We start from the raw sequence: 12,540 nt of genomic DNA, 5'->3' as shown, positions 1-12,540 counted from the left end.
ATACTATGCTGCATCAGAGTTTGTATTTTCTAAATTTTTTGAATGCTCTTCAGAGATCATGCTTGCAAATGCATTTCATATTTTGTACAATACAGTACTGACCATCTCCCGCTGTATCTAGAGATCGAAGGTATTGCAGTTCTTCACTTGCTTTATCTTTCACTGCTTCCAACTCTCCTATATTATCACTTAATTTAATAATATTCATAAAGGCCTCATAGTTACAGTTGGAATCACGAATCTGAAACAGAAGATTTTACAGTGTGAATAATGCAAAACAGGTAAAAGCAGCTGACGTGATTTTTCATTGAATGAATTCTTTTGACACAGCACTGCGAAATGGCATTTTGAAAACACTTTGATGCTTCTAAACCCTCCTCTTGATACTAAAATTGTACATGGACCAAGAAAGAGGAAGCATACACACAGGCGAAACTTATTTCGCACCATCATTTTCTGTTTTCAAGAAGTACAACAAAGACACATGGAAAGTGTGTCAACCTACTTAAGATCTTGTCCAAAACCCAATCCACCTTCTTCTGCTATTACCCATCTCCTTAGCTAATTAGGCAGAAACTGCTGAGACCACTGAAACGGCTTCAGCTTTGCCAGGTCCCCTGCAAGTGTATATGCTCCCAAATGTAATGGCTTCTTAAGGTACAGAATTCCACAAAGAATTAAAACATTCCACAATGTAACCATAACCTACTGGGGAGAAAAAAGAAAGGAAATGACTGAATTAATATCCTCTCTGAAGCCCTAATTCAGATACCCCTTGTAAATACTGTTAAGCTACTTCAATACATACTATTTTCCAAGTATTGGCACAGGGTGAACCTGCTCTGGGGACTCAAAGGAATTTGTGCAAGTGAAGGAAGCCTGCTGTGCTGCTGAGATCACTGGAAACTGTGCTGTGAACGTAGCATGGAGATCAGGGGAAGGCTGGCAGCTTTACAGCGTGTGCATGCAGGTGCAGAGGGCTGAGTTCTAATGCTGTCTTTACCATCTGAAGCCAAAAAAGTCACTTCACCCACATCCTTTATAAATGCCCACTTTGATATGGAAATGCAATACTTGGTCTGTACTGCAGAAATGCGTTGACATGAGCTGCACGAGCAGCGAGAAGGAAGAGTGGGTATCTTTGACGAAAGTTAATGGAAAATCTTCCTAGAAATCTGCTTTTAAAAAAGTAATAGTACAAGCAATACTTGAACTTCAAACATTTGGTAAAAATGTGAATTTCACAGTGAAGAAACAAGTTTGGATTAAATTCTAATTTTATATTGAAGCTTTATATTTTATTGCAAGAGAATTAGTATCGAACAAAGGTGTGCCTAGAAACATGGAATTAAACGTCTCATTTTCAAAAAAAAAAGTTTTTTCATTCAAATCCGATTTTATGTCAAAGGTTCCAAAAGGAACCAGAATTTGAGTCATCTTGGCTTTTGACCTTAATTTCTGCAAAAATCTTCATTTCCTAAGACTTGTATTAGATTTTTGACAGCATTTATTCTTCCTTATCTTTCCCCCAGCACATTTACTTCCTCATCTCAGAAAGCAATTATGAAAATTAATATTTGGGACATCACCACCATAACAGAAAGCTTTATAAAAACCTCAGAATTCTATCTTTGGATGCAGCCGGGGGCAGTACTCAGTAAATAAAGAATGAGGCCAAGTTACAAATAAAGAACATGCGTAGGAGGAAAGGGGAAACAAAATTTGAAAAGCTTGGTCCATGTGAGCAGCAGTATTTTTTCATATTAAAGCTAGGTTCCTGTAAGAAAAGCAGCGTGCAAACTTCTACATAAAATGGAGGTGGCTGGAGTGAATGAAACATTGTACACGTACACTTGAATTCATTCCATATGCAAGAATTTTTACTGTGAACTCTGACGCTGTTTTCAGCATAGTACTTCAATGCACACTAAGACTAAAATATATAGATAAATGTAGAGAGAACGTGGGGAAAAGAAAAAAAAAAATTAAAACTTGACTCATGTCCTACAAAGGATAATACACTATAGGACTAAGTTTCAACTTGCTTTGCAAAAGATTAGGAACGTTAATTCAAGTGTGAATATTCTATTTATGTTAATTTTCTGACATATTATTTCTTTAAAAGTTTTCATTTTGCAGTTGTTTTTTTTTCTCTAAGGTGTATTAGAGAGGTATTGAAGTAAAGACTTTGTTTCTTCCCATTCAGTTAAATACCCCTAATAAAACCCACCCTGAGATTCCTCAGTGGGGGCTGGGGGGGCGGGGGGGGGAATCTTACTGCTTTTCATTCTGGAGGCCTCTTAAATTTTAAAGGATACACTGAAAAAAGAGTCAAGAAAAAAACTTCCAAGGTTACTGCCATACTTCCTGAACAGCTATGTAAAACAGTCAGAGGACTCAGCATTACACTTTGCCATACATCTGTCCTCAGTCAGCCAACTTTTGCCAAACAACCACAACATGGAGTATCGGGGCAGGGGGGGAGGAAGAGAGAGCAAAAATATAAAATATTTAGTACAGCAGCTGTAAGTTCACGATCTCTGCCAACATATCCATTGGTAACTTTTCTACCAAATATCTATCTGCCATGATTACAGGAAACACAAGTTAAGCTTTATATGAACATATTCTGGAAATTCCATTCCTTTTAAACATTATAAATCTTACCATCCATATGACATACTGATTAATATAATCAGGATCACTGAGCTGGTTTATTAATGGAAGAAGAATTCCTCGGGAGAGGATTTCCTGAAAAACAAAATATCATTTTTATACATTTATTCATAAAGCTAATACAACTACAACAATTTAAAAATCACTGTGTAGAGGCTAAATAAAAAATGTGTAATTACAGAAAACATTCAAAATGCACTGGCACATTCCATTGCAATTAAAATTAAAAGATGTTAATATCTCAAGAAGAACCACCTCCATTTTATCAATGCTTTTCTAATGTTGCTAGAGCTAAAAGAAACTTTGAAAACGTTTCATACAAACTGTTCTCTGCTATTAAATACCTTTCCAGGTTGTACTACATTTAAAATAACCTAATATTAAATTAGATCAATTCTACAAAATAAAATAAGAGCAGCTCAGATCTAAAATTTTTGATGGCATTAAACCAAAGAATTGGGATGGCTTTTACAATCTGTACTTACCCTGACAAAGTATCGCATGATCTTGTTCTGGAAGTCTCCAGGAGGTAGCAATATATACAGTAAAACCTCACACAGATCCCTTAGGAATCCTACAGAGGGAGAACCAAAAAAAGAAAAAAAAAACCCACACCATAAGAACCAAACAAAACTCAGCACAATTTTGTATTATGTTATTTTACATCTTATGTGATATCATAAAAACAAACAGATAAATCCTTAAAATGAAATTCAAATACACAGTCATATATTCGTATAGTCCAAGCATCACAGTAACACCTTTCAGACTGATATAAACCTGAGACAGATCTAGAGTCTCAAAACCAAGACAAAAGAAAGCCAAATTCCAAGAACCGAAAAACTAACTCCAATGTATTTTCCTTATTTAACATATATATGGGTTTTTTTCCCCTCCTTCACACTTTGCCCAAAAAGATCAACTTATTTTTTTATGAAGACTATGGAGTAGTGATAAGGAAGGCGAATCTAACAAAAAGCAGTAAGAATCTGCAAAGCCATCCCCTGCCTCCCAGAAAACATATTTCTATCTTAAAATTCTTCCAATGAAAAGAGGAATAGCTACATATGTACATAATTATAGTATAGCTTTGAAAGTCACATGCTAAGATTTCAGTATATGTCATACTGTTAACACAATTGTTAGTATTTTAATTTAGTCTGCTATACTAAAATAACTTCAGAAGATAATATTGAGAGACCTTCTTCATCTTTGGGAGAAGTGCACACTAGATCACGACAGACTTCTTTTTCCATTTCAACTTCAACCTCAAAGAATGTATCTACAAGTTCCTCAGCATGGTCTATACAAAAGAAAATAAAAAGAAACATACTTTTTTGTAAAGATCAGAAACTTGAGAGTAAACTTGAATTATAAAATAAGCTAACTATATTTCACACATGTAAGATACCTGCCTACTCAGACTCAAAGCAAAAAATATTTAAATTGTTACCTTTCATCTGATCACCCTTCTCTGCTATTCTTTGCTGAGCTTTTCTGAAAACTCGAAGATGAGTGCCAAAGTCATCAACAAGTCGTGTAGTGAAATAAGGCTGCCAGTCTGTTTCCTTTGACCTATCAGAAAAGGGCATTCATGAAAATGAATTATTTTATCCTGAATACAAAGAACAATAATACAGTCCTCCTTCATCCCTGCCAAGAACCACACTGATAGTAAACATGGAAAAGGAAAGAAATAAATCAGTCTCCTAATCACCTATTCACTGAATACAAATAAAATATTGTAAAACACCATTCTCACACCACATTAATATTTATGCTTGATTTACTTTAAGGTCAACATTAATATCTGGAAATAGTGTTCTGATTCATGATATTGTCAAATACCTGTGAAAAGCCCTGATATAAACAGCCTAAAGCATCTACAACCTAAAACTAAAATACTCCCCAGGTCTTTTCCAGCCATACTTTCTACCATTTTGGAAGGCACCTAAACAAAATAATTTTCTTCTGAATTTGCAGTATATGCATGAGTGAGAAAACACGTTTCATTTGAAACTACAAGCAACCTAATATTATCAGCAATTGATTCCACAGCTTATGTGAGAGGTTGTTAGCGTTATTCTCCAACAATGCACATAAACTTGTGTCAGAAAATAGTCACTGTTACATTTCTATAAAACCACTTCATTAGTCGTACGAAAAAGATGCAGATATATTCTTGTGATGTCCATGCCTTACTAGGCAAACTAAAAAGGCACTTATGAGTTACACGTTTAATGAACTAGATGTTAGTGATGGCTTTTACTCTGCACTAAGTATTACACTGCCTGAATTCTCTCAGATACCTACTTTGTTATAGCAGAATCCTTCTACAACACTTCCTTTTTTGTGTTTTTTCCCTCACCTGCTCTTTTTTCCCCTCAAAAAGAGAGAAAGGGATAAGGAACTCAGAGAGAAGCCTACTGCAAAATCTCTATGTGGAAATAAGAATCAGAGCTGTGTCAAAGTGCAGTCAACCCAAACCATCCAGATCCACCATCCGCACAATCAACAAATCATATACATACACTAGGTGGCAGCCTTACATCATTCTTCCAAATGTGCAACTCTCCAGGAAAAAAAAAATATCTCACTGTACTCATTCTCTCCAGAGGCTCACAGGGCATATGAAATTAGAGATGATGGCACTAATCTAAGACTGCTACAGCTATATCCAACTACAATCATTATAAATACACCAGATCATTTTCTCTTAACAACAACAAACAACTGCTGCAGGCCTGTGAAACCAATTTGATTTGTACAGAACAACACAACTGCACAGGAGCAGTGGCTATTTCTGAAGAGCTATAGTACCGTAGGAAAAAAAATTAAACTGGCTATAACTTGACCTGCTTTGCACAAACTCAGTGCTTGATACTGTTCAATAAAGTAGCTTCACCAAATAGATGAAACCACCACAGCTGGGCAGCCAGGACCATTTCATGTAAGCACAGGATTGCTTGCTGTAATGTACTGTTTATTTAGCCTAGTTTCACTATTTCCAACACTGTTTCCTAGGATTTAGATTATTTCATAATCAATAGGATTTTATTATAATGAATTTTTTCCTCGCATTAAACCTAGCTCTCCACCTCTGACCTTTCTTGCCAGAAAAGCATACTGACCTGCATTTTCAAGTCAATAGAGGGAGGGGATAACACCACCTCAAAATTGCTAAGAAGTTTACTATATTTAGGTGACCCACAACCTCTTCTGAAGAGAAAACAGATAACAATGAGCACAGTGGGATGAATAGCTTAAATCAATATTTAATAAGGAAGTTGGATATAAAGGTATGTGGTACCTTGGCTAGGAAATCAGCCATACTAAAGAAGATAAAGAATTTCCCAGACAAGCTCCCTGACCTCCTGCTACTTGATTAAGCAACAGAAGAAAAAACATGGGACAATTAACAAACTATCCATTTGTTCTGAACCAAATAACTCTATTTTTTAAAAAGAATTACATATGTGACGTATCATTTCATTCCCCAGATATCTATTCCTTTGAACATACTCACTGTTCTTCCATATTGAACAGCATGACCACATTTAAAAGTTAACTGAGCCAATAGAGTTATTTGAACTAAAGGCTTTCAGATTGACTTATGCTGGGAATAGCCCTGCTGTTTATATGAAACAGACCTGCATATAAAAAGGTCATGATTCATGCATCTCAATGCTTAAGTTGCAGAAAAACAGCTATTAAGTAATTTTAGACATTAATCAAAATTTTGAAAAGGCCATTTTGCAGAAGGCCATGTCTACAAACATCATCTCTGTTCATGCCTTAAGAGATCAGCAAAAGACTGTAGTTCTTAGATTATGATCTTAAAATTTTACATGTTCTTTCTGTAAAATGCACTGAACTATGCCAACAGATAAACTTAATCATTTATCTACTGCCATACAACACACAGAAGTATTTGTCCACTTGCTAGACAGTGTATTGATGTAAATACAAATAATCTTACCTGGCAGAAAACTGAACAAGCGCATACTGAAGAGCCTGCCTGATTTCCAGAAGAAACGATTCATCATCACTTAGTGTGTAATACCAATACTGCACATAGTCTCTCAGGGAAAACTGGATCACCTGAAATTGGAAAGGAAAAAAGAAAGATTAACTAATGAACAAAAGACAAAATATGAAATAGTTTTTTGTGCCTGATAATGCAACAGTAGTCTTCTTAAAAGGTTAACACAGTGAACCATACTCCCCCCTACCATTATGAAATTGTGAGTGAAACAATACAACTCACATACTGAAACTTCTTTTCCATTATTAGTTTACATGCATTCATCACCGCTATACTGAGAAACTATAATATACAGAAAACAGACTCAAATATTGCCCAATATCCCGGCCCATCCTCAATGTTTTTTCACTTACCACTCTCAAATATGATAAAATTTCTCAACTTCTATTTGTCTCTCAAATACTTAGACATTACACAGTCAATACTTACAGAAATAAAAATAGTTTAAATAGTCCTGGTTAGAACTTACCTGTTGCAAAGGCTCATCAATTATATTCGCACCTGTCAGTCTTCTGTCAATCTTAATAGGTCTGGCTTCACGTTTCATTTCTTCTATGCACTTGAAAGAGATTAGGAAACGTAACTTTGCAGGTTTTAGCTATAATTAAAAATCAGCTCTACTGTTTATGATATATGTATACTTCCAGTCACAACTTTATACATTTTCCCTATTATAATTTATAGAGTAGATAAGATATAATCATAGATTCATAGAATGGTTTGGGTTGGAAGGGACCATTAAAGGTCATCTAGTCCAACCCCCCCTGCAATGAGCAGGGACATCTTCAACTAGATCAGATTGCTCAGAGCCCCGTCCAACCTGACCCTGAATGTTTCCAGGGACGGGGCATCTATCACCTCTCTGGGTAACAATAATATCTGTATTTTTCACTATATAGTAAATAATGGTGAGGAACTAACCTGAAAACCTACTACTTGCTTACTGCAAGGGAGCAAGTTTGTTAAAATACTAGATAAGAAGGAAATAAAACTCAAATAGTTATAAAAGGAGGGAGGGGGAGATACGACAGCAGCGCAAGATAGTTTGTGGGTAAGACCCCAGTTCCATACTTGATTATGAACTTCTTGTGCAACCTCAGGCAGGTAGTTGTTCAGTTGGGGTTTTTTTCTCTCAAGTTCTTTATCCACCTCAGTTTATTCTATATGCCAGAAGAGAAATCACTCTTTTTTAACCATCACTACTTGGCAGAAGTCTTTAAAAAGTAATTGATGAGGGGGTAAAAAATTATGTTATAGAAGGACTTGCAACTCAGAGCAGTTAACTCCAGGAATTACTTCCTCAGAGCTGACTTTTGGCAAATGACATACTGAAAAAGAACACCCTTTATCAGTGCTTCTCCAAGTGAATTAATACAGTGTCTTTACAAATCTAAGATGAAATCTGCAATAAACTCCTTTATTTTCACAGAAATAACAACTCCAAAACCTACACTATTGTTAAAAAAAAGAAATCAAGTTATTTTATTCTTTGATCTAGAAAGTTATGACTATCAGAAACAGAGAAAAACTTCCAAAAACCATAAATGAAAAAATTATAAACCTTACGTCCAGTGTTTCTACTCTACATGACTCTCCCTAAGTATCTCTCATTCAAACCATTTAACAGTGAATGGCAGAAGAAACACCTGAGGCCAGAAAATGCTCCTCCTCCTACTTAGCCAACTCTGTATCACAACACAGAAGTATTTTGCTGCAAAATTCTGTATATTTTTTAACTTTTAAGACAAGGGAATGGTTCAATGCTACTTTAATATGAATAAAGTTGACTCATATTCAACAAAACTCCAGCTATATAGTAACAAATTTGCAAAATATTTTTGTCTTGACAGTGTCAAAAATACAAAAAAAAACCAGAATGGAATGATTAAATATTTTTACTAAGCACAGCATAGTCCACATTGCCAAACAAAATGGTTAAAAGAGAGGTTTGACGTTTCAGGACTGCATGCATAAAACCACATTTGGAAAACACAGAAGCAAAAGCAGCAGCAAAAATGCAGCAGCCAGAAGAAAGAGAGGGACACAGAGAACAGGCAAGGTTACTTGGTAAAAATCTGAATGTTCATAGGCTCACAGGATTCAGGTTTGGGTCTGGACTTCAGGAAGTCATCTTGTCCAACCTCCTGCTCAAAGCAGAGCCAACTACAAGGCTAGACCATTCTTTTATATGTTTTTTCTCCAATGAAATGTTTATGCACATGCAGTATAATTTCATTCACTTTTGATATGTCTGAAGACATCTAAAATTTAAAATATCTGCTTTTATTTCATTGCAGCTACAACAGCTGACCGTAGTTCTCACTTGGAAAGCATTGCCGGTTTTACGCCCGGCCTTCCAGACACTGACTTCGAAGACGGACTTAAAGGAAGGACCCAACTCACATGAAGAAAATTGTCCTATTTAACCATCACTTCATACACAATATTAGTCTGACATACTCTACCAGTATTAAATCATTAGTTAGGAAAAATTAATATCACTTGTTACTGTTAAATTTGACACCTACTTACTTCATTTTAAGTAGGTAGGAGGCACTTATGAGGAACGTGGGACATACACTCAACAAAGTGAGATGCAGCACTGAGTAAAGAAATCCAGGATCCAGAAGCACATAATTACAGTGACTGAGTAGACTTCAGACTTTTGCTTCACTGCACTAATACATATTTTTAAAGTCCTTTTTTGAAACTATGCTAGGTAACTGTCAAATATGAAAAATGCTACTATTTCCCAAATCACGTACTTGCGGGGACAGGCTTTCATGAGTGGACAAGATACATGGGATTTCATGTCTGCGTCAAATCCGTAACACAGCATATAACCAATTGACTCAAAATGAAGAGATTCAGAGACTAGTCAGGGATCAAATATGCAACTAGCACTTGTAACAGTGATAACTTATCTTACAGTAATTTGGCAATATTGCACCCAGCCTACAGAAACTCCTTGTCTTTTGGATTAAGCATAAGGGTCATCAATTATGATAATAAACGGACTTCCGACACTTCTGTTAAAGTTGGACTGAATCTATATTTTTTTATTGAAAATGGCATTCCAGTTAACAGTTCAGAAGGCTCTAAACTTGCCTTTCATTCAACATTATTTTAATATAAACCTGAAGACAATTGTGTATCTTACAGAGCCAGTACATTATGGCATCATCGAGTACATTCCTGACACAAAAGTTATATAAAACAGATTTGCAAAAGGAAAAACAATTTTAATCCTAATTTTTAAACCTCCCTGCGTGTATACAAACAAAAAAGCAGAAAGGTAAATAATCTTCCATCAAATGTACATAACTATTTCTCCTTAATATAAGGCATTCAAGATATATTCGCTAATAAGTATAATAAGCGGCAACCAAGGAAACCCATCTGCACCAAATCCTGTGTTGTAACTTAGACTCTGGTACATTCTATGCATTATTTCCATCCACAGTTTTGGTGCTCTGAATTATAACTAATTTATTTAAAATTAAGCATTTGAACCTTCATCTCAGCCTAAAAAAAAATCCCCAAACAACAAAAAACCCTCAAAACAATCGATAAAACTCTGACTGTCTTTGGGGAAGAGCTTCTCTTATAAAGAGCCTATATAATCAGATTACTTCTCAAAATACAGTATCACGAAAGAAGTTAATGTTGAGGTGAATTCAGTTTGTACTTCATTCATGGAAGAAGCATAACCTATACACTAGCTGCTTGAAAGAATACTCATTGTTCAAGACCACTTAGGGACACGATGGTTTTAAACATGAAAACAATTCAAGTTAAAAATATCACTTTCCAATAAAGGTAAGTCAGCAGGAATTTAATATGGAAATGGCAAATAGGAATCCCAAGCAAACCACACATTTAGTTTTGGTTAGGACTCATCTCTTCTTGCACTGCTACTGAAAAGCTCAGCTAAACTAGCTAATGCTATTTTAATACAGTGACAAAAAAGAAATACAAAACACTATTGTAGAAGACAAACAGATTTTAGATGGAGAACAACTTCAAACAGCATTTGGTAAGCCAGCTAACAATAAATACCTTCGTACTACAAAACTTAAATCCAGAGATTAGTCAAAAGTGATGTGTCAATAATCCACACTCAAACCAGAAGCCAAACTACTGAATTTGCAAGGGTTACGGAAAAAAAAAACCACACACGTAACATTTTATTCTTTTATAAAGCAAGCAGAGCATACATATGTACTGAGCTCAAAGAAGTAACGTTAACGTAAAAAATGTTTCAGCAATGTAGAGGAAATCTAAAAGACACAAAAACTTCTTGTAAATCTGCTCTCAAAACACAAGACATAAGCAACACTCCACAATTCACATAATATAAGCACTGAAGTCTATATAGCACCAAGAACTTTAGTCCCCTAAAACGAGGTTTCATTAACAAAACAGAATCATTCATTGATTGCTGACTTGCCCTTTTTTAGCCTTAAACTTCGTATTTTTCATTTGGACCAGTGACATTACCTTATGGTTTAGAATATACTTAAATTCCAGATTTATCTCAACAGATTCGAAGACTTAAGTGAAAAGGCCACTTACTAACTGAGCTATGAACCAGCCACAAAAAAAGTGTTGTGATTAGAAAACATACTGCTGGATCACAAAATAAATGTCTTTCTATGTGCTACTGATAAGGAAGTTGAACACACCCCCCGCCCCTTTCACAGACAACATGAAGTGTAGTGACCTGGCAGCTAAGAAAGGGCAGGACATTTCAGTCAAAACAGCTATAAGATTAAATATAACATAACTAGCAATCTTTGGGTTAAAGTGTTTTCTCTATTGGGATGAGTGCAAATGGATTAGGCCAAGATATATTTAAATTTCTGAGCTGCCAAGAGGTATTGGTTCTTAAACCAGGAATTCCTAGAAATTCTACCTCTTGGCTATTAAGAATTTATTCTGTACTAAACAGATGCAGATTTATCCAATTAGGAAGCCTGAATTCAGGTCCATCAACCGAAATGATGTATCTGTTAACAATTCAGAAAAAAAGAAAAGAGTTGAAAAGGGGATCCCGCTGCTGCTCCATATTTATGTATGCATTTCCAGGATTTTTGTTTGGTCTTAAAGATAGTCAAAGATAACAACTTCTGCATCCCTGAAGTACTGTAAATCTAGACTTAATTAACAGTTTAATCTTCTTAGTTAGGAAAACAACTTTCTGACCACAATCAATCAAAAGAATCATAACTGGAGAGACTATAGATCCAGTGATGGAAGAATCCTAAATAGTCATGACAATCTTCCAAGAAAAAGCAAGAAAGAGCTACCACTCCCTCCCCAAAAGCCAACACACACACAAGTAGTCTAGAAAGGAATGGTTTAGTAATTCCTTCACAGATCATATTAGCCAGTTACATCTTACTCATTTTCATAATGAAGCCAGAAACGATACTCGAAACAAACTTTCCATAAATGCTTAAAAAGCTTGTATTTCAGAAAGGAAAAATTTTGCATTTCACTTGCACATTGCAGCTGACTCAAAACATAAGAGCAGGCTCTTTAACCTTGGGAAACGGGTACAATTCTTCGATTGAAACTGATTATTAGTGTTATTCTAGTTTTCAAAATTATAAAATCTGATCTAGAAGTTAAGACCAGTAAACTCTCCTTACCTTAGGGATCCCAACTGATGTACAAGGAAGAAACGAATGTTCACACTGCTCAAGGTATTTTTCCGAGTTGCTTTTTCCAAATAAAAGAGTAACCACAAAACCCCTAAAATAGAAAAAGAAAGACCAGCTAGAACAAGTAATCTTTCCCCTGCCCCTAGAAAATAC

At 35.4% G+C, this 12,540-nt stretch overlaps 1 protein-coding gene across 8 annotated transcripts in view; it reads right to left on the bottom strand.

Annotated features, from left to right (window-relative positions):
• Positions 1-12,540, bottom strand: part of SNX13 (sorting nexin 13) — a 71,980-nt gene that overhangs the window by 32,098 nt on the left and 27,342 nt on the right. For all 8 annotated transcript variants that reach the window (XR_014227596.1, XM_082306138.1, XM_082306141.1 and 5 more), the window contains 8 exons: positions 12,376-12,478; positions 7,191-7,280; positions 6,656-6,777; positions 4,130-4,251; positions 3,878-3,979; positions 3,162-3,250; positions 2,668-2,751; positions 103-241 (listed from right to left, as the gene is read on the bottom strand). Coding sequence is in view for 7 of the 8 variants with exons in the window: in XM_082306138.1 (XP_082162264.1) it covers positions 103-241; positions 2,668-2,751; positions 3,162-3,250; positions 3,878-3,979; positions 4,130-4,251; positions 6,656-6,777; positions 7,191-7,280; positions 12,376-12,478 (851 nt within the window). In the remaining variant the exon portion in view is untranslated. The remainder of the gene's footprint in view (positions 1-102; positions 242-2,667; positions 2,752-3,161; positions 3,251-3,877; positions 3,980-4,129; positions 4,252-6,655; positions 6,778-7,190; positions 7,281-12,375; positions 12,479-12,540) is intronic.

This window comes from Platalea leucorodia (genome assembly GCF_965183815.1).
Source record: "Platalea leucorodia genome assembly, chromosome: 1".
NCBI classification, from domain to species: Eukaryota; Metazoa; Chordata; class Aves; order Pelecaniformes; family Threskiornithidae; genus Platalea; species Platalea leucorodia.
The sequence above is the reverse complement of the archived record's forward strand: the minus strand, read 5'-3'. Positions and strand labels throughout refer to the sequence as shown.